Genomic DNA, 25,645 nt, shown 5'->3' with positions numbered 1-25,645 from the left:
GTAGAATATGGTTGGATCCTAGCATTCTTGTGTGAGAGAGAGACACACTCTGTTTTAATTGCATAGAACACTCTAGTTTTCGTTCTTATCATTATGCGAGTGTTCTAGTTTTCCGGTACTACGTTTAGCTCGATTCTTATTTTATTCAGAGCTCGTTACTGTTATTTATTTATGTATGATTAGCTCTCTGGTCCATATTGTTTTTCATCTCTGAAAGCTATTCAAAATAAGTTGATTGGTGTTGGATACAAGTAGAATATTTCATGACTATAGTGATGCAAAAGGAAGCTTGTCGAGACTGTGGCATAGATTTTGGCATGTCATGTTGGATGTTATTCTTGTCATATGATTAGTATTTATTGTTGTAGCATGACTTGTCTCACATAGCTGAGAGTGCATAATGTGTCATTGAAAGAATCATGTGTTGTTCAATCATACAAAGCATAATATTGTGGTATTCTCGTTTGATGCTTTATTGGGTTGACTTGTCACATGCTTATACCATGTTATGACTATAACCAGTAAACCAAAGCCTCTATTATCATTTAGTTTTTGATTTTTAATATCACTTTATGCTTTGATTGATAATGTTTTGTCGCTATGCATGATTATGACCATTATTGCTCTCTTAGTTGGTCGCTCCCAAACTTTTGCTAGCTTTCGCTTGTGCTGAGTATGAACTCTACTCGTGCATCCAACTACCATGAAACAAAGTTTGCCAATTGTGTCCACCATATCTACCTAGTAGCATTATTGCTATTCCAAGTAATTCATCATGTTTTTATTTATCTTCCAAATTAAATTTTGGCATGAGAAAATTAGTCAGTAAAGCTCTCACGAACTTGATGGCACATTTACTTTCTCGCACTTAATAAATTTGATCATTGTGCCTATCTTATGAAGTTTATATGGTTGTAAATTACGAGTTGGGAGTTAGTAGAACGATGCTTTCATGGGAAACACTTTCGACATTGCACTTATATTTAGTTGATATCATGTTCTTTTGTTTATGTATGCCTAGCGGTGCGAAATAAAATTTAAACTTGTAAGTCCATGGAGTTTGTATATGAGTTAGAGAAACGTCTGGACCGCTAATCTAAGACATGCATCATTCATGGTGAAAATTTACAGCTAAGCCATAGTGAGGCATTCTATGAATCATTCGCAATAAAAGTTATACCCATAGTAAATAAAAGATTTCTGAGATGCTCATTGTCTGTTTGTCTTGTCATTTTGGCATGGGATTGCTCTTACAAGAGTACCTCCATATCATCGGGCAAGAGGTATCCCGTTGGCGGTTCTCAATGATACATGTATACTTACAATGATAAGAACTTATTTGGGACCTAAGTTGAGTAGCATGAGATTTAGGTACTTGTATTCAAGGGGCATGAGATTTTCAACTTGTGATTTGCAAGCATATAGCTCATTTCTGACTCACATTAATTTTAACCATTCAAGATGCTTATGATAGGGCAATGAGAGCTCAAAGCTAATAAGTATCATACTTTTTGGAAGGTTTATAAAACTTGTTTATCTTGCTTGCTCTGCAAAGAGTCTCTCTTTTACTTTTATGTTGAGTCTTCACCTTCTTCTTTATGCACCGATTAAGAGAGCATAGTTGTCCTTCTTAGTGCAATGTGCACAGTTCCAAAATTATTATTGATTGATTCATGATTGTGCTATTGTTTGTTCTTAAATTACTTGTATCTAGTCACCCTTTGAACTTTAAAGGTGTCCTAGTATTTATTTTTTGCTACTCCATAACATGTTGAGTACCACTTTGTTATGTTTACTCTATGCTCGTAAACAAACGGTTGCTTTCAATGCACTATTATTCATGATCTGTTGTTTGAGTTACTCTTCATGTTATAACATAGTTGCTAAGTTCTATTGAATTATATCCATCATGCCTATGTTTAGAGTACTTTGATTCCAGCTCACAATGCTTTACATGCTTGATCAATATTGTGTTGACTTCATGTCACTTAAAAAATTATCTTTGTTATCACTTACCTACTCGAGGACGAGCAGGAGTGATACGTCTCAAACGTATCTATAATTTTTGATGCTCCATGATTATTTTACACCAATTCATATGTGTTTTGTTTACACTCTGTTGCACTTTTACATGATTTCTGGCACTAACCTATTAACAAGATGCCACAGTGTCAGTTCCCGGTTTTCTTCTGTTTTTGTATTTCAGAAAAGTTGTACAGGAAATATTCTCGGAACTGGACGAAACAAAAGCCGAAGTTAATATTTTACCGAAACAAAGATGGAGTCTGGAGGAGGACGAAGATGCGCACCAGGGCACCCACACCACCCCTAGGCGTGGCCTAGGGCTGGCCCGCGCCTAGGGTAGGTGTGGGGCCCACAGGCACCCCACCGACCGGAATCCTCCGCCTATTTATACATCTTCTCGGGAAAACGCTGTATACCCGAGCCTCCATCCATGAAAAATTCCATAGCGGTCGCCATCGCCGAACCCATCTCGGGGGGTTCTGAATCTCTTCCCGGCATCCTGCCGGAGGGGGAAATCATCGCATGAGGCATCTAGATCGCCATGCCCGCCTCAAAGTGATGCGTGAGTAGTTCATCGCTGGACTATGGGTCCATAGCAGTAGCTATATGGTTGTCTTCTCCACCTTGTGATTCATGTATCGATCTTGTGTGCTGCCCTACATGATCAAGATCATCTTTATGTAATCCTCTATGTTTGGTTTGCTGGGATCCGATGAATGTTGAATACTATGTTGAGATCGATTATATATTCATGCCATATGTTATTTGTGATCTTGCATGCTCTCCGTTGCTAGTAGAAACTCTGGCCAAGTGGATACTTGTGATTCCAAGAGGGGGTATTTATGCTCGATAGTAGATTCATGCCTCTAGTTTCTTGGGAGAGTAACTTTATAACTTCTAAGGTTGTAGATGTGTTGTTGCTAGTAGGGATAACCCAACAATGTTTTATCCAATGGTAATTCTATTGTTTACTTTACACACATTGCTTAACACGATAGCATGTTGCTTGCAACTTTATACTGGAAGGGATGCAAACGCTAACCTGAAGGTGGATTATTAGTCATAGACGCAGTTGGATAACGGTCTATGTATTATGTTGTAATGCCCAATACCAAATTATCATAGTAATCATCTTGTCATGTATCGATCAATATTCTGTCAATTTCCCAGTTGTAATTTGTTCACCCAACATGCTATTTTCTTTATGGAGAGACACCTGTAGTGACCTGTGGACCCCGGTCCTATTTGATTTACTAATAAATTTAACTGCAATCCCATTCTGTTTACTTTACGCAAACATCTCCTTCCATTAGATACGTCTAATCCTTTGTGTTCAGCAAACCGGTGAGATTGACAACCTTGCTGTAAGTTGGGGCAAAGTACTTTGGTTGTGTTGTGTGCAGGTTCCACATTGTTGCTTATGCCGGTACGCCCTGCCACTAGTCAGCCATCAACACCTTTAGAAGTCACGCCTTTCTCCTACTGGTCGATTAAACCTTGGTTTCGTACTGAGGGAAAAGTTGCTTTTGTGCTCATCACACCTTCCTCTTGGGGTTCCCCAACAGCGTGTCTGCGTACGACGAGCACACGCCATCAAGGAGTTAAGCTTGGGATGCTTGAAACGTCTCAAACGTATCTATAATTTTTTATGCTCCATGTTTGTTTTACACCAATTCATATATGTTTTGTTTACACTTTGTTGCACTTTTACATGATTTCCGGCACTAACCTATTAACAAGATACAACAGTGCCTGCTGTTTTTGTATTTTAGAAAAGTTGTACAGGAAATATTCTCGGAATTGGACGAAACAAAAGCCAAAGTTCCTATTTTTCCCGAAGCGAAGACGGAGTCCAGAGGAGAGACGAAGGGGGGCTACAGGGTGGCCAGACCTACCCTAGGCGCAGCCTGGACTTGGCTCGCGCCTAGGGGTGGTCTGGAGCCACCAGGCCTCCACCGACCTCGCCCTCCCGCCTATATAAAGGTCCCGACGCAAAAACCCTAAATATACAAGCCTCCATCCACGGAAAGTTCCGTAGCTCCACCGCCGTCGCAGACAAGATCCGGGGGACATAAGTCTCTGTTCCGGCACCCTGCCGGGACGGGGAATTGCCCCCGGAGCCATCTCCATCGACTCCACCGCCATCTCCATCGCCGTTGCTGACTCCCATGATGACGAGTGAGTAGTTTTCCCCCGGGACTGAGGGCTCTACCGGTAGCTATGTGGTTTATCTCTCCCTCCCGTGGTGTGATCTTTATGTGACCATGAGCGTTCTAATCTAGATGTCGTTATGCTATTCAAGTGGATTTTACTTATGGGATCTCCGGAGACTCCTTGTCCCACGTGTGTAAATGTGAGGGTGTGTGCACCGTGTGGGTCTCTTAGGCCATATTTCACAGAATACTTGTTCACTGAATTATGATTTGAGTTGGATGTCTCTATGAAATTGTGGTGTGTTAGTTCCGCCTATAAATGCTCAAAGTGCAACGCGGGGTGTTCATTAGTACTCGGGAATACATTTTTAAGGTTTGCTTTTGCAGCCCTACACAGTGAATTAGCGTTCGTTATCCTGCCAGAGAGTCTTTCAGAGTAGCATAGTGAAGTGCTTATATTTATATTTCTTTATGATATCATTGTTGAGAGTGACCACTAGTGAAAGTATGATCCCTAGGCCTTGTTTCCACGCATCGAATCGCCGTTTATTTAATGTTTTATTGCATGTTTACTTGCTGCCATATTTGTTTCAGATTGCTATTACCACTCATATTCATCCATATCACTTGCATTTTACTATCTCTTCGCCAAACTAGTGCAACTATACATCTAACAAGTGTATTGGGTGTGTTGGGGACACAAGAGACTTCTTGGATCGTAATTGCAGGGTTGTTTGAGAGGGATATCTTTGACCTCTATCTCCATGAGTTCGATAAATCTTGGGTGATCCACTTAAGGAAAACTTGATGCTGTTTTACAAACCTCTGCACTTGGAGACCCAACACTGTCTACCAGAATAGAAGCGTGCGCAGACATCAGACATCCTACTACTAGTTTCTAGATTTGCCTTCTCAGTTTAAAAAAATCATAGAAAATGATCAAAAAATTAAAAAAATCCCTTGAGATGGCCATGTGTTATTTCAACTAATTTTAAGAAAAATTAACAAATATGAATTTCGATATATTATGCAAAATGGGGCCATGTCTCGATAAAACGCCTTTTTTGTTGCATACGACCTCCCATGAAAATATTTTTATATGAAAATATATCTACGCAAAATTTTATATCCTGTTTCAATGCCCTCCGAGCGTTTAGCGACTTTTTAGAGCAAAACATCTAAAAGGAAAAGCGAGTTCTTTTAGGTTTTAAATTTCACTGAAAAAATCAAAATCTAAAAAAAATCAAAATTTCCCCTCTCTCCACCTTCTCCCCTCCTCCTCTACCCCTTTCTCCACCTTATCCCTCCTCCTCTTCCCATCATTCCATCCTCCTCTCCTCCACCTTCTCACCCGGGACACTCTAGGAACCCATATCTCATACCTTCATATATCACAAGTATTCCTAGATGTCGCTAATCAGTTCGGATATATAAGGACATGCCCGGAACACCTTCCATAACAATGACCGATGTGGAGCGATAACCGCATCGATACCCACTCATAACACAAAGATAATTATCATGTGAGCTCTGCCAACTTATGTTTGTGGGCGGAGCGCGAGGTGACGCTCACACCGTCACCGACCCCTACGACGGGTCATTCAAGTGTGCTGTCCACCACATTTTTTTGGGACCGCCGCAACATCGAGGCATCCTGGAGAAAATACGACTACTTCTGCAACCGACGTGCACTATGCCATGGTGCGCCCACTTCATCGTGTCGACACCTCTATGCTCGACCGGAGCATCGAGGTTGACATCTTCTACGTTGTGTTCTTCGTCGTCACTTAGTGGCTTGTCGCATGTGATGTCGTTGCACGTCCCCATGACAAAGCTGTATTCTCCGCAGTGTTGCTCCACCGGTGTTGTCTTTCCGACGATGTTGCTCGTCCCGAAGCTAGAGCTGCCTTCTCCAAAGATGGAGAAGGAGGCGGTGCAACCTCGGAGGCGCCTCTTTCTTCGGTGCTCCGACAAGAAGAATGCGACCGACATGTCGAAGCTCAACAAGGTGGTAGCGAACTCCGTCAACGATGTGCTGCCGGCAGACGAAGAGTTTGCCAAGTGGGTCGACGCATGACAGCGATGCTGTCATCGGGGTTGAGGACGTCGGTGAGTCTAGCGGCTTCTCGTCCTCCTTCCGGGATGATAACTTCGACAACGCCGACGATGGAGGCGATGGGAGGGTCAACGACGCCGAGAACTTCGACTGGTGTGCCTTCGACCACCACGACTAGGGTTTAGTTTTAGTTAAATTTCGTTAAAACCTTGTAAAAGTCTTAACAGTCTGAATAAAATTCACCCGCTTCATTTACATTTTGTTACTTTCTTTTGCAAACTTTATTCATGAGCTCCGGTTTATGCAGCCCATTTTCTATGGGTATCCTAAACGCTTGTCGGATTCCATCGCCGGAGGCCTTTTGGAGATGCCGGTAGGGATGCACTCAAGGACTTTTTTTTTGTCCAAAAATCTCCTTGCGGTAGAACACGGGAGTCAGACATGTAGTAGTTCTCGGGATGGTGGAAATGATTTAAAATGGAAAAGTTTTCTCGAGAAGAAAAGTGAGAAATAAATAGCATCCGAGAAAACGGGGAAAAGAAAGAAGGACTCGATCCCACCCTCCACGTGTTGTTCTGTCTTCCCCGCCAAGCCGCCGCCACCTCTTGCTCTCTTCCCTCCAAAACCCTAGCAAAACCACCCCGAAAATTCCCCTTTCCCTCCACTTCTGCCCTGCGATTCCCTCCTCAGAATTTTCAAACCCCGGATCAAGTCCACCATGCGCAGCCTACGTCTGCTTTGAACCGCTCCAATTTTGAAGTTTCATCCTACCTACCCATTTTTCTTCTCCACAATTAATTTTTTTCTTCCAAATCTTGTCCCCTCCATCCAATCAGCTCTACAAATTGCTCCCCTATGCGCTCCATTTCCGCCATGAGGTCTCTCCTCCTCTGCGCCTCCTCACCCACCTTCCTCCGCTCCAGCGCTTCCGCTCTCCGGACGCCCCTCTCCTCGCTCCCTTTCCGGCCAGATCTTTCCTGCTCCAAGCTCGGCCCGGCGAGGTTGTCCACTACGGCGGGAGCCAAGCCTCGAGTAGGCGGCGGTGGGTCCGTGATGGACGTCCGCGCAGCGCAGTCTGGCGAGATTCACGTCATCGTGGGCCCTATGTTCGCCGGCAAGACCACGGCGCTGCTCCGCCGCGTCCAGGCCGAAGCCGGCGCCGGCAGGTACGGACCCCGTCGATGCCGTGCCAGTTTGTTCTTTACTGCTTTATCATTTTCTGACAGGATGGGCCCACTTGCCAGTGAGCTCTGTTTCTGTCAAGGTTTCTTTTGTTCTGAATTGTTCAGTGATATGTTCTGTTTGTCAGCAAGAAGAAGGTAGGTACTGGAGAGATTTTCTGTTAGAAACAATGTTTTTTTTTGGGACAGATCATCTGTTATTTCTGTCTCCCGAATTTCACACTTTTGTTGCAAGTGTTGGAAATGTGAGTATACAACTTACTACCAAATAATTGAAATGGAAATTACTCCACATATTAACTTGATTATTTGTTTGGCTGACATAGATGTGTTCTAGTAAGTGATAGCAACCCCTTTCGCTGTGTGATGACATTCTATGTGTTGGTGCACTAATAAACGTGTAAAGTATGTGTGAGAATTGATCATCTTATATGCTTATTTTTAAAAAGTTATACTTTAACACTTCTGCCCCTCCATATGCAGGACTGTGGCACTTGTAAAGTCTGACAAAGACAATCGGTATGGATTGGACTCTGTTGTAACACATGATGGCACAAAGATGCCATGCTGGGCTCTACCCAAGCTTTCATCTTTCCAAGATAAATTAGGGACAGAGGCTTACAATAAGGTTTGCTGAAACATTTCCCTTAAATTTACTTAATCATGTTAGAAGCTGTAAACTGCCACTCCGGTGCATATACTTTCTAATGGTCAGAATGGTTGCTTCAAACATCACTGCTGTTTTTTGATAGTGTAATAGTTCTGGCACGTTTATTTTTTCTCCATATATGTGTTGTGCTCCAGATTCTCTTTGAATGTACACCAAAATTCTAATATCTTGGGCACAACCTTCTCCACAAGGTACAAGAGAGAAGAATTATCTGGATTTTTACCACGCCTGCAGGTTGCTTCACGTGAATGTAAAAAATAGAAACATAAATGGCATAACAAATCTTTATCACCTCATTAACCCGTCACCAAGATCTCTGCGCTTATGTGAATATCCTGTTGAATTGACAATTCATGCATTATGTGGCATCTAGCTTTCTTAACAAGGTAGAATTGAAACATATATCTGGGCTGCCACCATTAGTGTCTGCAGGAATGCATAAAAATAGACGTGTCTTTAAGTTTATCATTACACTTGCCCTTCACAGAGATATGGATGTTTAGTCAAAATGCTACCATTTTGAAATGTAAAGATAGAAATTGTTATCAGGATAGCTGTTATGAGATCTACGGGAATATCTTGCTGGACGCCGTGACTGGGCATAGCTAAATTATCCAGCTTTGACTTTGTTAAGCTAGTGTCTGGTTCTATCCCTATATTCCACATGGAGTTAATAGCATAAAACCACCACTTTTGTGGGCAAATTTACTGTTTGGAACCGCTTTTTATTTTTGGGACAGAAATCCACCACAAAATTTGAAGGCTTTTACCAAATACACTAAACAACCATTGATCGTGGATTGACACTGTTTCTGACATACTGGGACCACACATCAGGATTGATTGGGCAGCACATATGGAGTGATTTGGCAGCATATAGATCTGACGGCATATCTAGATGGCCTGCCATAGGAACCACAGCCAGCCAGATGATCCCGACCTCTGTGTTTCTGCCACTACTGCGCGGGCTGAATCGTGAAGGTTGCACTGTTTGCTCAATTCCCCTGTGCAGGTCCGCCTTGATTCATGGCCTGGAGCTTTGGGTCAAGCAACTCAAAGATTTACATGGGAGAGCGGCATTGTTTTAGCGCAGGAACGAGCTGTTCGAGACCGTGACCATGAAGGTCACGGACATAACAAACCCGTTGTCTTCTACCTTTGGAAGAATATGGCAGCCCTTCATTCATGGCAAATTCAGCACCCCTGCTACACCTAATCCCCTCCTTATTGCAACGTTGTTGTCAAGTAGCACGTTTCTCCAAAGAATTAGCTCCTCTAGAGTGTGCTGCCACTGGAATTGACGCTCCCCCTGTTGCCTTAGACCATGCCGAGCCTGTACACCTTGTCTGTTAGCTCTGCCTCGACCAGTATACCTTCCCCACGTAAGGAATCAACGTTTGCGCGGTGGACAACGGCGCCAAGCATGCACAGTCCACTGGAAGTCCAATCCCTTGCCAGACCTGCTTGTGAGCGTGTTGTCCCACTGTGCTGCCAAGTTGCTCCTGGACGTAGCCTAGCCAGCCTCCTGCTGCCCCCTGAAGTCCTGGAGTCCCTCTTGCCCCGCTCCTGCCACCGAATGCGATGGCCAACGATGGCATCACTTGCGACTTCCTGCTCAGGCTGCTCCATGCAGGGGAGCATGATGTTTGCGATCACTCCTGGCGTGTGGTCCTCTCCATCAGTTTGGGTGTCTGTACAGGTTCAATCATTTTTTAGCAGTTTTGGTAAAAAAAAAACCTTTAAATTTGTGGTGGATGTCTGTCCTGAAAATGGAAAGTGGAATAATTTGATACATTCCCTGTGTCTAGATCCATAGTAATGCGCAGAAGGCAGTTTATAGAGGTTCTTTATCTCATCAAAATTATTGACTCTTCTATATCATTTGTCCCTATCCTGGTATCTAATCTCCTTTAAGCCCTGCCATCCTAGTCATCTGGTAGTTTGGTACTTGTTCTGCTTTGTATGCAAATATATGTAGCTGTGCTATCTGCGCAGTAGACTTATCCCAACTTTGACAATGGATGTACACAATAAACCTATCTAGATTGAGAATAGTAATTCGCTTTTCATAACAATAGGACCTGGGGATTTCGTGGTTCATCATGCTATTGCTCTAGGTTTGCATACAACTACATTGATTTTAGTAAAGGGCGCTTTAGGTGCACGTGGTTCCAAATTAATGCCGGATAAAAAGGATTTGGCCACATGCAAATGAATCCAATAAATCTGCTGTAAAAGTATTCCTATGGTATTACTCCCTCTGTCCGAAAATATATGGCATGCTTTTTTCCGCATGGTCTTTGATACACAACTTTGACCATAATATATACAAAATTTATGATTTCAGAATGTATAAATGATATCATTGCATTTGTCTTGCAAATCTCTTTCATTTCGTATATATTTATACAATTTTTGTGGATAGATTGTAAGTACAAATCATAGTCAAAGTTACAAGTGTTTGACCTGCGAAATTTAAGGGTGCCTTGCATTTTGGGACGGAGGAATATAATTTATTAGCCTGTCTTTAACATAAATTTTAAAAATACGGCTAAAGATGTACCTACAAGACTGCAATGTAAAAATGAAAGCAGTATTTTTGGTTCTTGGACTGAAATAGCTGGAGTGTTCCTGTCGCTATTTTGGTTCTTGAGGAATAGTTTGGCTCAAAGCTTCACGCGATGACAACTGTTGAGCTTGCAAACAGAAGGAAGTAGTTTTGTCATATGTAACAGGTCCATTTGATTGTCATGCTTAGTGTTCAACTATTTGCCTGGTTTAGTAAATTGTTAGTGATTCGGTTGACTACCTTACCCGTTCTTTGTCAACCTTTTAAAAAATACCCCCTTTATCCTTTTGTGAGTCTTTTGGTTGTCTGCAAGGATTTCACTAAAATTTGGTGCTGCAGGTAGATGTCATAGGTATTGATGAAGCCCAGTTCTTTGATGATCTTCATGATTTCTGCTGCAAAGCTGCTGATCGTGATGGAAAAATTGTTGTAGTTGCAGGTCTAGATGGTGATTACAAAAGGTACTTACTGAATGATTTATCTTGAATCAATTTGTTACTGTGAGTACTAGTCAGATTTACAGAATTGTGAAGGATCCCCTAGATCTGTGGTAAATAGGGCTATCCAAATAATCCAAATTTCGGATGTTTGGTGATGGCAGGAACAAGTTTGGCTCAGTGCTGGACATCATCCCCCTTGCTGACTCGGTCACCAAGCTAACAGCACGCTGTGAGTTGTGTGGTCGCCGGGCATTCTTCACATTGAGGAAGACGCAGGAAACCAAGACTGAACTCATTGGAGGAGCTGATGTTTATATGCCTGTGTGTAGGCAGCATTATTCTGACGGGCAGATTGTTATTGAAGCCACAAGGATTGTTATGGATATTGAGAGATCCAGTGACCCACGCTGTGTAGTAAGCAGCCAATAACGTGTTGAATGTCCTTCCAACCTGTCTACAAGATATTAATCCCTGTGGCACCATGGCAGCCTAATTGTCACAAGAAGCAATGTCATATTATCATGGCTGAAATTAGGCAAATAACAATTTGAGCAGATAGTAAATATATTTACTAGTTGGAATATTGATGATACGTTTTACTTTGAATTGTTGGCAGTCTGGATTGAGTTCGAGATTGATTTTCTAGATTGAGTTCGAGATTAACCCCCTAGATCTCTGGTAAAATTATGGGGCCGGTGGATTTCCTAGCCACGCCTCCCAAACGGCCTCCCAAACAGGCCATCCGACTGATTTAATTAGAATAAATGGGTTCTTGCTGACGAACACGCATGCAAATAAACTAAAATTATAGTTTACATAATAAAACAAGGTTTAAAACACAAAAAAAAAACTAGGCCCCTTGCGGGTGGCAGATAACGCATGCAGCACTGCCACCACCAACTGCAAGAGGACCCATTTGGTGCCATGGTTCAGGGTCAATCAAGGTTTAAAACACACAAAACTAGGCCCCCCGAGGAAGGCAGCTAACGCAGGCGGTACTTTTGGATCATGGAAAACCTAATCGTGCCAACACAATCTTGCTTGCAAGTCATCGTACTGGCTAATTGCCAGAGCAATCTTCATCAACAGCTTCCGGTTCATCGTGAAATGGCGCCAAAAGACCACATTGCCGTGGATTAGGTCATCGGCAAAGTAGTCAGCGTAGAGCATGCAATATCCCTTCAGCCTTTGCCTCGACTTGCTCTTGCGCCCAGGATTTCCATATGCTTGTTGTCGACGTCGGCAGCGGCATCAACCTTAGCCTCTTCTTCAAACAAAATGGTGGCCATCTCCTCGTCGTCCGAATTCATCGCAAGCAAATCGTCGGCCCAAAATTGTTGGAGGACGGTTCCGGGGGCCAGATCTACGACCGGCGAGCTTGGCGACATTCGGGGAGAGGTTTCGGTGGGCGGTCCAACCTTTTCCGGTGGTGGGAGCGGCAGAGGGGGTTGGGGGTGGTGGTCACAGCTCTTCAATTGTGATGATTGTGCCATCATAGAAGCTGAACCGGTCTTCCAAAGATTCCTCCTTCAGTTGTGACATGCTTTGAGAGCATGGTGCATCGCCTCCTGACCCTTCATGCCTTAATGACAGTGCAAGGAGAATTCTCTTTGTTGGTCGTTCACTCGTGAGCTGGTCATATGATTCATCAGGTAGCCTACTTTGTATTTACCGGCCATCTTGGCCTTTCTTTATGAAAAATATGATACACCTTCAAAGGTGCATTCTAGGGGAAAAAAGGACATAGTATTGTTTCCGTGCATACCTGTTTGGATAGAGATTATAGGGATTCAAATCATTAATCTATGATTTAGTGCACAAAAAAGTTTCCATACCCCCATCCAAACGCCACCATACATATTCCAGCTCACTAATTAACTTGCTATTTTACTTCTATTCTAGTTAGATGATTGCTGAATGTGGCTCCAGAGTTATACAATAACCATAATCCAAGATAAAGCGTCCGCGCACAGCAGAATGGAGTACTCAAAACTTTGTATCAGAATCAGGAAAGCTCAGATATCACTCGCTCACACTTCTCCTCGAGGATCTTCACCGCTTCTTTGAAGAGCACTTCTGGGGGAAGAGCTCCCGTGGACTCAATTGTAACTGAACCAAGAGAAGCAATTAAAAAAAGCATGGTGATTAGCAACAAGCTATACGAATAGGAAACATTATAACCAGGTCATGCGTTACTTACAAATGAAGTGGTCTCTAACACGACGTAGCTCTATTTGAGGTTCTACCTCAACATCGTCCACTTCTGCTTTCCCTTCATCTACTTTGCCATCTGCTTTGTCTTTACCATCTACTTTGGCTTTGGTCACTTTTACTTTATCAGCAGCGACTTTAATGCATTCCCTACAAAGGGTGCAGGCTCTTGGCTTTGCAACAACTGCTCTCTTCTTACCTATACATGGAAATGGGTTAACACAAGCTGCAGGCAAGAACATATCTTGGAAAAGAGTAAAGACACAACATAAGAACTCTTAGCGAACTCCCGCATTGACTTGTATGAAAATGAATGCTGGGGTTATTTGGTAAGTTAGAAAAGATTTTAAAATAGGGATTTCCACTCTTCTTGTTTGATAGATGCAGAGTATATATAACCTCTTTATGTGTGTTATGGTATGGGCCTGAGACCTGCGGCCAAAAAGCATGTCCGCATATGATAGAGATGAGTTAGTTTCCTAACTACATGGAAACAGCGAGTATCGCTTAAGAAGACTTGTAGTAGTTGCAGCAGGATAGGCGAGTCTGGCATACACGGACAAGGAAATCTGGTAGGTACATAGATCATAGGTCATAACTATCTTGATAAGTCAAGTATGAACTGAGATCCAACTTGTGAATCAAGTTAGTTGTCTGATATAAAGATTAGTGTGTAACCGTGTTAGTCCAGCAATTAATAAACAGAAGTTCCATAAAGCATCGGAGCCTCAAAACAACTCAAGGACAAGCCCTGTTGTCAGGCTGAAGAGGGTGAGTGCCCTACCCAACTCTTTTTGGACCATTATCCACCACAAATCTACTCGTTTTGGACAAAGGTCCATGAGAATTTGGTGTCAACACAATTGCTACTCTGTCATTGTAGTACTTATGTGTTCATTGCCTACACTTAAGAAGCTTTCCTTCATTTTATGTATTTCTCAAAGTACAATTCACCTAATTTTTAGACCGTGCAACTCCGAAATTTTGGTGGAACAGGACTTCTGAATTGGATAAGAGAGATAGTGGTATGAACTTTTGAGTTAATTGCTGGTCTCTGCTTGGATCTAGACTTACAAATATCAATATGATTTCTCATGAAACCTAAGAAATGATTTCCTATTACCATAGTTCTGCTTCCGGATGTAGGTATCATGACAGAGGACAGGGCCAAGTGCCAGAAGACTGTCGCGTAAGCCTACATCTTACAAGTTATAGGAATTGTAGAGAAAAAACAATGGGGTTGCAGACATTTTGCTGGTGCTCAGGGAAAGAAGATGCTCAAGGGAGATGTGACAACTATGGAAGAGCTAAGAGACCCTAAATGCTGTGATGACTATTATGCATTCCTTACAGTAAAACAGAATGCTTGAGTAGCTTCCTTTGTTGCTGTCAAGGTTGTAATGTGATCTAATAGTCTTGAGAGGTTGTGCCCTTTTCAGAGCAGTGGTGGTATATAAAACAGCTCATAGTGAGGAACTGTCGTTGGTTGCATGTTTTGTTTTTAATTGAAATGAAGCTGGCAGGATTCTTATTTCTAAAATTACAGGGAAACATCACCAAATAATGTATTAAGAGCAAGAGATGGCCTAGTAGAGTTAGTGTTACTACGATTGGCAAACCACTCCCTTTGCTACCAAAATATAAGTCAAAAACTAAAAACAAGTACACCAACAGCTAACTGAAACTTCTCAGACTCTCAAAATAGGAAGTGGAAGACAAGTTACCATTTCCTAGTTCTTCAATGTCAAAAACATTAACTGGGCATTTTTTCACTAGCTGCTCAGCATCGCCATCTGTAAATTCTTTGAGAAGAACAACCTATATGATAACATAACAATGAACAATTGAAACAGAAACAATGTGTGTTACTCGCCATTTAATTATCGGAAATGCAATAACAAGAATTCTACCTCAGGGAGCATCCTGTACCAGGCTGTAGCAACTGGAGACCACTTCGCATGAACTTTCCCCACTCCCTTAACAGCATGTGCCTCAAGCTCAATAGCCTAAATGGGGGAAAAAACACATTCTGGTTAACATTAATACACCGGCTAGAAGAGCATATCTTTGCAAAAATTTCTTTAGGTATACACTGATGCCCATGAACCTAGGCTTGATTATCTAAATCACACAAGGAGGTTCTTCATATAAATTTAGGCAAAGCTGCATACATGAAGGAGAAAGAACTGGTGAGCGGACGGATGGCTCCCGCACCAGCTCTCCCGCTAGCCCGCTCCTCCCACCTCTAGCCCCGCCGCCGTCGACCTCCCGCCGGTAAGCCCGCCCCTTGAGCCTCCCCGACCTCCTCTCCCAACCTCCCCCGCCGCCATGTCGTCCGGCGGCAGCTGCGACAGCCGCGGCCCTCGCCGCCAAGATCGGTGGCTCTCCTCCGACGACGGCTCCATGGGCGGCAGCTCGCGCAGCTACAGCGATGTGGCTCGCTCGCCGCCCCAAGCCGCGCCGGCGCCGCCACCGCCGTCGCCGCCGCTCCTGGCCGCGCCGGAGGTCGTTCCCCGTCGCGCGCCGGCCGCTACGCGTGTCGGCCCCCGTTCCGAGATCCACCGCATCAACACCGGCGCCGACCGCAGGCCCGACGGAGACGGCTGGCTGCAGCCCCGTCGTCGCCACCACCAACGCCGCCGTCCCCAAGGCGCAAGGGAGCGCCCGCAGCGCCGCCGCAGCCCATCCCCTGAGATGGAGGGTGGCCTCTGCTTCAGGTGTCTCGAACCTGGGCACGCCGTCCGCGACTGCAAGAACGACGTCCGGTGCCGCCGCTGCCTGCTCTCTGGTCACGGCAGCAGGGACTGCACACCGGAGCAGCGCGCGTACGACCACGCTCGAGCCCGCCGCGCGCTCCAGGAGGAGGCCCCTGCACAACGCCGTCGCTCGTCTCCGCCTCCACCACCGCCGCCACCACCTCCACGCACCCTTGCTGCGACCGCGCCACCTCCCCCCCCTCCGCGCCACCCTGCGCCCGCTGAGACGGCCATGGCGCGCACTGTTGATCCCCTGGGTCCGGTGCGTGCCCCTGCCGCGGTGATGACGACGACGGCGCGCGCTGTCGATTCCCCGAGTCCAGTGCGCGTCATCCTATCCCGTAGCACGGAGATGGACGAAGCGGAGCAGGTCCTGCGGCGCGCGATGGTGGCCTCCATCACTGGGACCAGGCCGACGGTCACCGCCGAGCAGGTGGCGCAGGTCCTCCATGCAAGCTTCAACCTGCAGCCAGGCGACTTCACCGTCCACCTCCATCAACATGAGAACTTCCTCATAATCTTCGCCTCACAGGAGCTCAAAGATCGTCTCTCCGGGGACCACTTCATCGGGGATGCGAATTTCTCGCTCAGCATCCGCCCGTGGTGCAAGCTTGCACACGCCGGCAGTGCGAGGTTGGAACACCGCGTCGAGCTCGCGCTCCGCGGCATCCCTCCGCAGGCCTGGCAGGTTTCCACGGTGGAGTTCCTCCTCGCCCATGGATGTTGGGTCGAGCGCATCCACCCTGACACGCGTTCTAGGGCAGACATGGCCACCTTCCGGCTGACCGCCCGCACCAACGACGTCGCCGCCATTCGCCCGCGCGCCATCCTCGAGGTCGTCGAGCTCATCCCTGCGCGCAGTGCCTCCGAGGCACCAACCGTCCGGACCCTAACCTACCCCGTGTCCATCGAGATCGTCCACGCCGAGCCTGCTGCTCAAGCTGCTCCCCCTGCCGCCGCCGTCGACGGTGGTAACGGCAGCGCCGGAAACGGCAACGACGCTACCTATGGTGACCATGCAGCTCGGCGTGGCCCTCGCCGTCGGTGTCGCAAGCGCCGCCGTCCCGATGGAGGCACCGACGCTCCGGCCGGACGTGCTGACGGCATGGCCCTCGACGCTCCTGCCTGGGTCATGGACGGTCCGCGACGGCGTGCAGACGGGATCACCATGGATGGCCGCTGGTCTGACGCGCGATGGCCTGCCCCGCCGCCGCGCCAACGCCGGTCTCCTGCCGCCGGCGAACGCTACATGGATCCTTGGCCGCTTCTACGGGGCCCACGACGTCAGGGCCGGCCTCGTGCTCCAGCTCAAAGGGGGCACTACTTTTGGCGGCAAAAGCGGCCACATCCGGAGCCCACAGCTGCCAGCCCTGCAACGACCGCTGCGACTGCCTCGGATCCGATGCATGGAGAAGGTTCTCCGCTGCCACCTGGCACGCTACCACTCGTCGCACCACCATCCACGCCAACGGTCCAGCCCACTGCTGCGGAGCCCACGCCTTCCGCCGTACCAGACAGTGGGGATCACGTGCCCACGCCTATGACCGAGTCACCAGTCTGTTTGAATGGCTTGGCACCTCCCGCACCCCACGACGACCCGGGCGAGCCCCACCCTGACAAGACCAACAGCTGTTCCCATCGGGATCCTGCAACTCTGCAAAGCGAAGTCCCTGACTCCCTGTCACCCGGACCAGCCAACGAGGATGATTTCCTGTCGGGACAAAGTGCTGCTCCACCGTCTGTACACGTCTTGGAGCCTTCTGCCGACCTACACGATCGTGCGCAGCACTCACCAGGCGCCCTTCAAACCCCTTGCGAGCCTGCCCAGCCCGACCCATGTATGGAGGCCCAACACAGGCAGCTGACCCAGTCCACCCAGCCAGAGCCCAACATCATGCATGCAACGGAGCCCACGCCTCCTGTGGACGATCGCACGCCGTTGCGCTCTGCGCCTGGACGTTTCGCGACGCCGCCGATCACGCTACGCCGCCGGATGCGGCCAACTGCGCCTCAGCCATGCACCCTCGGAGACTTCCTCAAGGCCGCCACGAAGGAGCTCGACGCCGCCCTGCCAACGCCTGGGAAAAGATCGAGGCGGCTCCCGCTCAATTTCTCGCCGCGCCGCGGGCGCTCGGCCATGCGTGCGAGCACAGGGGCTCCACCGACCGCTGAGCGCAGGGCGCACGTCCAGATCCTCCGCACCCTGGGAATCATCGGCGTGGACCAGGCCATCACTGCCGCCGAGATGGCTGCCTATGATCGCGTCTTCGCCGCGCCCATCTCCCTCGCTGTCCTCACCGCGATGGCTGCCCTGGTCGACAGACAAATCCCTGTCGTGGCCACTCCCGAGCCGGTTGCCGCGAACGTCGACATCGCATGCGAGAACTGACCCGCCTCGTCTTGCCCACCCCCGCCGTCGATCTCTTCCTTATGGATTGCGGCCTAAAGATTGTAATTTCGAATGTCCGAGGTTTAAACGCTCGTGCTAGGCGCCTCGCTGTCCGATCCTTGATCGACTTAGCTGGACCATCTATTGTATGCCTTCAAGAAACTAAGATGGCTTTGATCTACTCGCACATTGTCCTTGAGGCCCTAGGCCCTGATTTCGATGACTACACTTACCTCCCCGCGATTGGCACCCGTGGCGGCATTCTCCTTGCGTGGAAGAGCAGGGTCGTTACCATTACTGACCCACTGTTCACCACCAATGCGCTGACGGCCAAGGTGTCTATGGGTGCGAGCACGCCATGGTGGATCACTGCGGTCTATGGCCCACAGCACACCGATGACAAGATCCAATTCTTACAGGAGTTGCGTGACATAAGGGCTGATTGTCAAGGCCCGTGGATGCTTTGCGGCGATTTTAACCTAATCTACCAGGCCGCGGACAAAAACAACGATAACCTGGACAGGCGCATGATGGGAAGGTTCCGGAGGCTTATCAACGACCTGCTCCTCAAAGAGATATACCTCAACGGGCGCCGTTATACCTGGTCCAACGAACAGTCGCCGCCTACTCTGGTCCGCCTCGACCGTGTCCTTTGCACCGTCGACTGGGAGGAAGCCCATGGGGAGTGCCACCTCCGCTGCCTGGCCTCTGTCATCTCGGATCACAGCCCCCTACTCCTCGACTGCTGCCCGATGCCGGCGGCACACCGTCGCTTCCACTTCGAGGACTATTGGATGAGGCTCGACGGCTTCCATGACACGGTCACCACGGCATGGAATTCCACCTGGGATGCCGATCCTTTCCAGAGGCTATGATGCGGCTTCAGGCCACAGCGCGCATGCTTTCGAGCTGGAGCGCACGGACGGTGGGCAACGTCAGAGACAAGATGGCGATTTCCCGCGAGCTCATCTCCCGCTTCGACAAGGCGCAGGAGAGCAGACACCTGACTGCCCATGAAAGCCAACTGCGCAAGCAACTCAAGTTCTCCTACCTCGGCCTAGCCTCCCTTGATCGCACCATTGCCCGCCAACGCGCTCGGATCGCCAACCTAAAGGACGGAGACGCGAACACATCGTTCTATCACCGCCAGTGCACATATAGGAGGCAGAAAAACAGGATCTTCAGCATCGCCACGGACGATCGAGTCCTGACCGACCACACCGACATGGCCGAGGCCGCGTTCCAGCACTTTGACGCCCTCCTTGGCACCGCAGTCGCTAGAGAACACACCCTGGATCTCTCCCAGCTTATCGAGGCACATGATCTGCAGGAGCTTGAGGCGCCCTTTGGCACGGACGAAATCTGGAACGCGATTAAAAGACTGCCGGCCAGAAAAGCACCCGGCCCGGACGGCTTTACTGCCGAGTTCGTCCGAGCCTGTTGGCCCACGGTCAGGGAGGATTTTGTCGCTGTCTTTCAGCAGCTCTTCGATCAGCGAGGCCGGGGTTTCAGCAAGCTCAACCAGGCGCTCTTGACCCTCCTTGCTAAGCGTCCTGACGCTAGTCGCTTGTCGGACTACAGGCCTATAAGTCTCATCCACCTAGTCGCGAAAATCTTCGCCAAGGTCTTGTCGCTCAGATTGGCCCCACGCCTTGACACCCTGGTTAGCAACAACCAAAATGCCTTCATCATGGGTCGGAGCCTCCACGACAACTTCGTGTTAGTAAGACAGTCAGCAAAGCTCCTGCACCAGCTTGGAGAACCGCGTGTCCTGCTCAAGCTCGATCTAGCAAAGGCTTTCGACTCGCTCTCATGGTCCTTCCTCTTCGAGGCCCTGCGATGTTATGGCTTCGGGAATAGGTTCCTCGAGTGGCTGTCGATTTTGCTGTCTTCCGCGAGCACGCGCATCCTCCTCAACGGCGAGCCCGCCCCCCCCATCTGGCATCACCGAGGGCTACGGCAGGGTGACCCCTTGTCGCCTCAGCTCTTCGTCCTTGCCGTCGATATGTTAGGCCGGCTCTTCAAGCACGCTGTCCAGCTGGGCATCCTACAACGGCTTCACCCAAGAAGGGACATACCGCCCATATCTCTATATGCCGACGACGTCGTCCTATTCTGTCATCCCACGGCCAGCAACCTCGACGCCGTCCGGGAAATCCTACACCTCTTTGGTCGCGCCTCCGGCCTCAACGTCAACTTCTCCAAGAGCTCTGCAAGTCTTCTTCGCTGCAGCCAAGAGCTGGCCACGCCGCTGCTCACACAGCTTGGCTGCCCTGTCGTGGACCTTCCGATCACCTACCTTGGCATCCCGCTAACTCTACGAAGGCCCACCGTAGCGCAGCTCCAGCCCGTCATTGACAAAATCGCCGGCGCCTTCCAACTCGGAAAGCCGGCCTCATGAGCAAACCCGTGCGGCTGGCAATGGTGAAATCTGTCCTATGCGCCATCCCCATCCACCAATTACTTGCATTCGCCCCACCAAAGAAAGCCCTTCGGATGGTCGAGAAGATCAAACGTGGGTTCCTTCCGGGCTGGTCGCGCCGCCGCCAACGGAGGACACCGCCACGTTAGCCGGAAGCGTGTCTGCCGCCCCCTCTCCCTCGGCGGCCTTGGTGTCCAGGACATCGAGCGCGCCGGCCTCGCGCTCGGACTGCGTTGGCTTTGGCTCTCCCGCACCGACGACGGTCGGGCATGGAGTGGCCTTGACATGCGGTTCTCCGCTGACGAGCATGCGCTCTTTTCGCCTCGACCACCATGCGTGTCGGTAATGGCCAACGGGCACTTTTTTGGGAGGACAGGTGGATCCGGGGCAGGGCCATCAAAGAGCTCATGCCGCAACTATACAATTGTGTCTCAAAAGACGCCGCAAGACCAGATCAGTCGCAGACGGTCTTCTCGGCAATGCCTGGGCACGAGACATTCAGGGGCTGCTTGGAGTCCATGAGATTGGACAGTACCTCATGCTTTGGCGCATGATCCAAGACACCGCGCTCAACGACCAACCTGACCAGCTGGTCTGGAAGTGGACGGACTCCGGCATCTACACGGCCAACTCATGCTACCTAGCCACCTTCCACGGATCGACGACTTGCTGCTCCTGGAAATTGGTTTGGAAGACATGGGCACCACCCAAAGTCAAATTCTTCCATTGGCTGGCAAGCATGGACAGATGTTGGACTGCGGAGCGCCTAGCCCGTCATGGCCTCCCTCACCACCAACGTTGCCTCCTCTGCGATCGGGCGACGGAGTCGATGCACCACCTGATGCCTGGAGTGCCCCTTCACCCGACGGACGTGGCATGAGGTCCCGGCCTGGCTGCGGATGACGGCGAGACCACCTGACGGCGAGCCCAGCCTCATAGACTGGTGGCACCACGCCAGACAGGACACGCCAGCGCCCCTCCGCAAAGGGCTTGCATCCGCCACTCTCCTGATCCCATGGATGATTTGGAAACACAGAAACTCTTGCGTCTTCGACGGAGCTCAACCTTCCCTGCAACTCTTGCTGCAAAACATCAAGGATGAGCTTAGGGCTTGGGCTAGGGCAGGGGCTCAGGGCCTACGGGTCGTGCTGCCACAAACCTGGGATGTACACTGATGTTCATGTGTTTGTACCATACTCTGCCTCCTAGGAGGATGTAAATAACTTCTACCTTTTCAATGATATGAAACGCAAAGGTCCTTTGCGTATTCTCGAAAAAAAAAAGCTGCATACATACAACTCTGAATTGATTACATTAAAGGCTTTCTTGTACCATGCGGACTGAACAGAACACTTCGATCGAATTTTTTTGTAGGAAGGACATCATAGAGCTATCAGCTAATTGTACAAGGCAATAGAACTATAACATAACAACAAAATTACCTGTCCTGGTCCAAGCCTTGCAATCGTTATATCTTCATACTTCACACCGAGAGGCCTTTCAGACATCTTCTTTTGGCTTTGACCAAAGGATGTATAGGTCTTCGGTTTTTCCCCAGGCTGCGCAGGAGATGCAATAGTCAACTGGCTACCTTCTGGCAACCACTCCAATTGACCAGACTTCACTGCAAGTCAAGAAAGTTGTAATCACTTGATATACTACAAAATCCCAACCGTATCCCATAAATAAAACTGGATAATCCTAAACAGTATAAAGAAGTACAACAAGAGAACTACAACTGAAATATTTAATTTATCATTGACTTAAGATATAGGTCTTTAGCAAAGCAACTTCTTGATGATGGTTGACATAAGACATCTACAAGATAAGATACTGCATGTTCTCCAAGTGAGCTGAATAAGCAGAAGTACAGTACCAAGAACCAAATATCCACTTTTCATTTAGTTGGCATTGTAACAATATATTTACAAGTATAAGAATAAGGAAGGACGCACACATTTCTTATCAAAATCAATGAACTAAAACGATGCAGCAGAATAAGCTGGAGCTGATTATTGAGGAAGAAATAGTTTGTTGAACGATATGTTGAATGGAAAAAGTAGTACAGTAATAAACTGTACCAGTGCCCAGATTGGAGGTGAATGAGATATACCTGTGAGACGTTGGGAACCCTTTGCACATGAAACATGCAGTTTGTATACAATAGTATTCCTCTCACTTGGCGTATCATCTGCAAAAAGAAAAGCATAAGATGGCCCTTACTGTAAAAGTGCAACACTGTTTATGAACCTGAAACAGCAGAAATTGATGTCACTGACTGGAGATATAGTCAAAAAGCCTTGGATCTGCATCAAGTGGAATAAGGCCTAGTCGATGCGAAAGGACCTCATCTGCTATAACTGAGGTGTTGTCAACCATCAAGACTTTCTCAATAGCCATTGTAGGAACCTATATTACAAAATATACATATCCAACGCTTAGATATTGAACTGGAAGCCAAACATATATGACTTGCTAGAAATACGCAGAATAATTTCCGAGATGACAGCAACGTGCATACCTCTGCAATGAGGATTCTGCGGAAAGCATTAGCTATGGATGCATCAACACCAATCATATCAAACTCCATATCATCCTCTGTAAGTCGATTAATCTTGATTTTGAAGTCACTGCAGAACTTCTCCACTGATACACTATTATCAACTCCCATAGCAGCAAAAGCACCCGAGTATTGAAATCCTTCAGTCTTTTGAAACATAAAAGGCAAAGCATACAAGATTAAAATATGATCTAATTGTACGTCGCCCTCCAATACTGATGAACATAAAATTCTGCTTAAAAATTGAAATGCCAAACTGTATTTAAAGTAGCAACATTTTGCCAGCATACTTGGAAAATTATAAAGCAGTATGCCAAATACTGAAAAACTGAAAATGGTATTTTGGCAAGCAACCAAATTCCAACTAAACAATCTTTTTACTATAGTAAGGAGCAAAAAAATAACAGGCAAAGATATTTAAGACTATATATGTTCAAGCCTTCAACAGCAGCAAAATAGCACATCAGACGATGATGGAAAGCAAAAGCACCTTCACTTCTATATTACACTAACTAGCCAATTATTAGATGCTATAAAATGGAATGGCTAATGTTTCAACTAGAATTTAGGTTCCTGATAAATAAGAAATTTGAAGAGCACAGGATTTCTGCGAAAGACTGGAATTTGTTGCACAAATAATTTAACCGCAGAAAAATGAACACATGCATAATTAAACGGCGTATGAAAATCACTGGTAAGACGAGTATAAAATTTAGCATAAGGAAGGTCTGGCGTATAGATGGATATTAGGTTCCTGATAAATAAGAAATTTGAAGAGCACAGGATTTCTGCGAAAGACTGGAATTTGTTGCACAAATAATTTAACCGCAGAAAAATGAACACATGCATAATTAAACGGCGTATGAAAATCACTGGTAAGACAAGTATAAAATTTAGCATAAGGAAGGTCTGGCGTATAGATGGATATACATGAGTGGGGGCATCGGCCTTGCAGACAACACGGGTGCGCTGGAGCTCAAGGTGGTCCGGAAGCTTGTTTCGCGGTTGCGCGGGCGCATCATCGATGTCCATGGAGGATTCGGGGTCCTTCTTCGGTATGCTTCCTTGCCTGACCTCTCGTTCACTCCTGGGCTGGAGGCAGGCGGCGGCTGTGTTCAAAGAAGATGGGAGATCGAAGAAGAGGGAAGAGGGAGCGCCGTCACTGGATGCTAGCGGCGAAACGGTGAGAGGTGACAGCGGCGGCGGCTGGGGTTTGGGGATGGTGAGGACGGACTAGGGTTTTGATGTATATGCTGGCCCACATGTCATAAAGTTTTGTGAAGCCATCAGAAAACAGGGAGTGGGGCGCGATTTTCTTTTTTCTTTTCACGGAGGTGGGGTACGAATGTTGGGAATATTTTTTTTTTTTGACATGGAAACATTAAGGGCTTTATTCAACTTCGGACACACTCACTCTGTCAGCCATTAAGCCATTAGAGCATATCCAACAGTCACGATAAATTTTAGCCACTTTGTAGCGCGTTTCATCCATATTTTACGCGTGAGGCCATATTCACCTCCACCAGAAGCTCTAAATTTTGGAGTTGTAAAACTGGATAGTTGGTTCTGTGCGTGATTTGTACCGCGCGCTCTTTCCTGCACGGTATAGTGCACGAGATAGCACTTTTGCAGCGCGCTCCACTTTACAACACATGTTGCATCATCTGTTGGAGCATCAATTTACGCCTCTCGCACGCTAAACTAGTCGTTTTTTATACAACGCCCGTTGGATATGCTCTTAGACTAGACACGGGAAAGCTACGGGTAGTTCCATCCAGCAACTCGTAACCTCCAGTGTGCAAGCATGCTTAGCACAAAGGTGAGCTAGAGTGTTGGACGAACTCATTACATGTTGAATTCTAAATGAAATAAAAGAAAACAACAGCCCTTCGATTTCTTGTAGGATAGGCGCAACCACTGCACGGGAACCACCGTGCGAGTCCCAGAGATCAACTATCTCTAAACAATCCACTTCCATCGCACTCCGGCTGGAGGATGTGGGTCACGCGTACGGATGGCACCCGCACTATATGGTTACAGTAGAGCCATTCCATACCTATACCCGTCGGCTTCAATTTTACCCGTCATCGGTATCCATACTTGTTAATCAGTATAAGTTATTCCCATACCTGTCACCCGATAGGGTAAATGGGTACACCGCGGGGAAAAAATATATGTGCTTACAACTTATCAAATTGATAAAAAAATATGAG

General features: G+C 47.5%; 2 protein-coding genes across 2 annotated transcripts; one reads left to right on the top strand and one right to left on the bottom strand.

The window, feature by feature from the left end:
* Positions 1-6,786: 6,786 nt before the first annotated feature.
* Positions 6,787-11,677, top strand: LOC124703436 (thymidine kinase-like). Its single transcript, XM_047235650.1, has 4 exons — positions 6,787-7,400; positions 7,899-8,043; positions 10,994-11,115; positions 11,256-11,677. Exons 1-4 carry the CDS (start codon positions 7,090-7,092, stop codon positions 11,521-11,523), a joined length of 846 nt encoding a protein of 281 aa, XP_047091606.1. The 5' UTR covers positions 6,787-7,089; the 3' UTR covers positions 11,524-11,677.
* A 1,223-nt stretch (positions 11,678-12,900) lies between these two features.
* On the bottom strand, positions 12,901-24,655 carry LOC124703437 (DNA-directed RNA polymerases I and III subunit rpac1-like). Its single transcript, XM_047235651.1, has 9 exons — positions 24,363-24,655; positions 23,394-23,579; positions 23,152-23,281; positions 22,986-23,063; positions 22,315-22,496; positions 15,216-15,311; positions 15,030-15,123; positions 13,295-13,504; positions 12,901-13,203 (listed from the first exon to the last, which is right to left on the bottom strand). Exons 1-9 carry the CDS (start codon positions 24,462-24,464, stop codon positions 13,100-13,102), a joined length of 1,182 nt encoding a protein of 393 aa, XP_047091607.1. The 5' UTR covers positions 24,465-24,655; the 3' UTR covers positions 12,901-13,099.
* Between the last annotated feature and the right edge of the window lie 990 nt (positions 24,656-25,645).

The sequence above is a fragment of the Lolium rigidum genome, chromosome 3 (assembly GCF_022539505.1).
Source record: "Lolium rigidum isolate FL_2022 chromosome 3, APGP_CSIRO_Lrig_0.1, whole genome shotgun sequence".
NCBI lineage: Eukaryota > Viridiplantae > Streptophyta > Magnoliopsida > Poales > Poaceae > Lolium > Lolium rigidum.
This window is presented reverse-complemented; position numbering and strand designations above follow the sequence as displayed.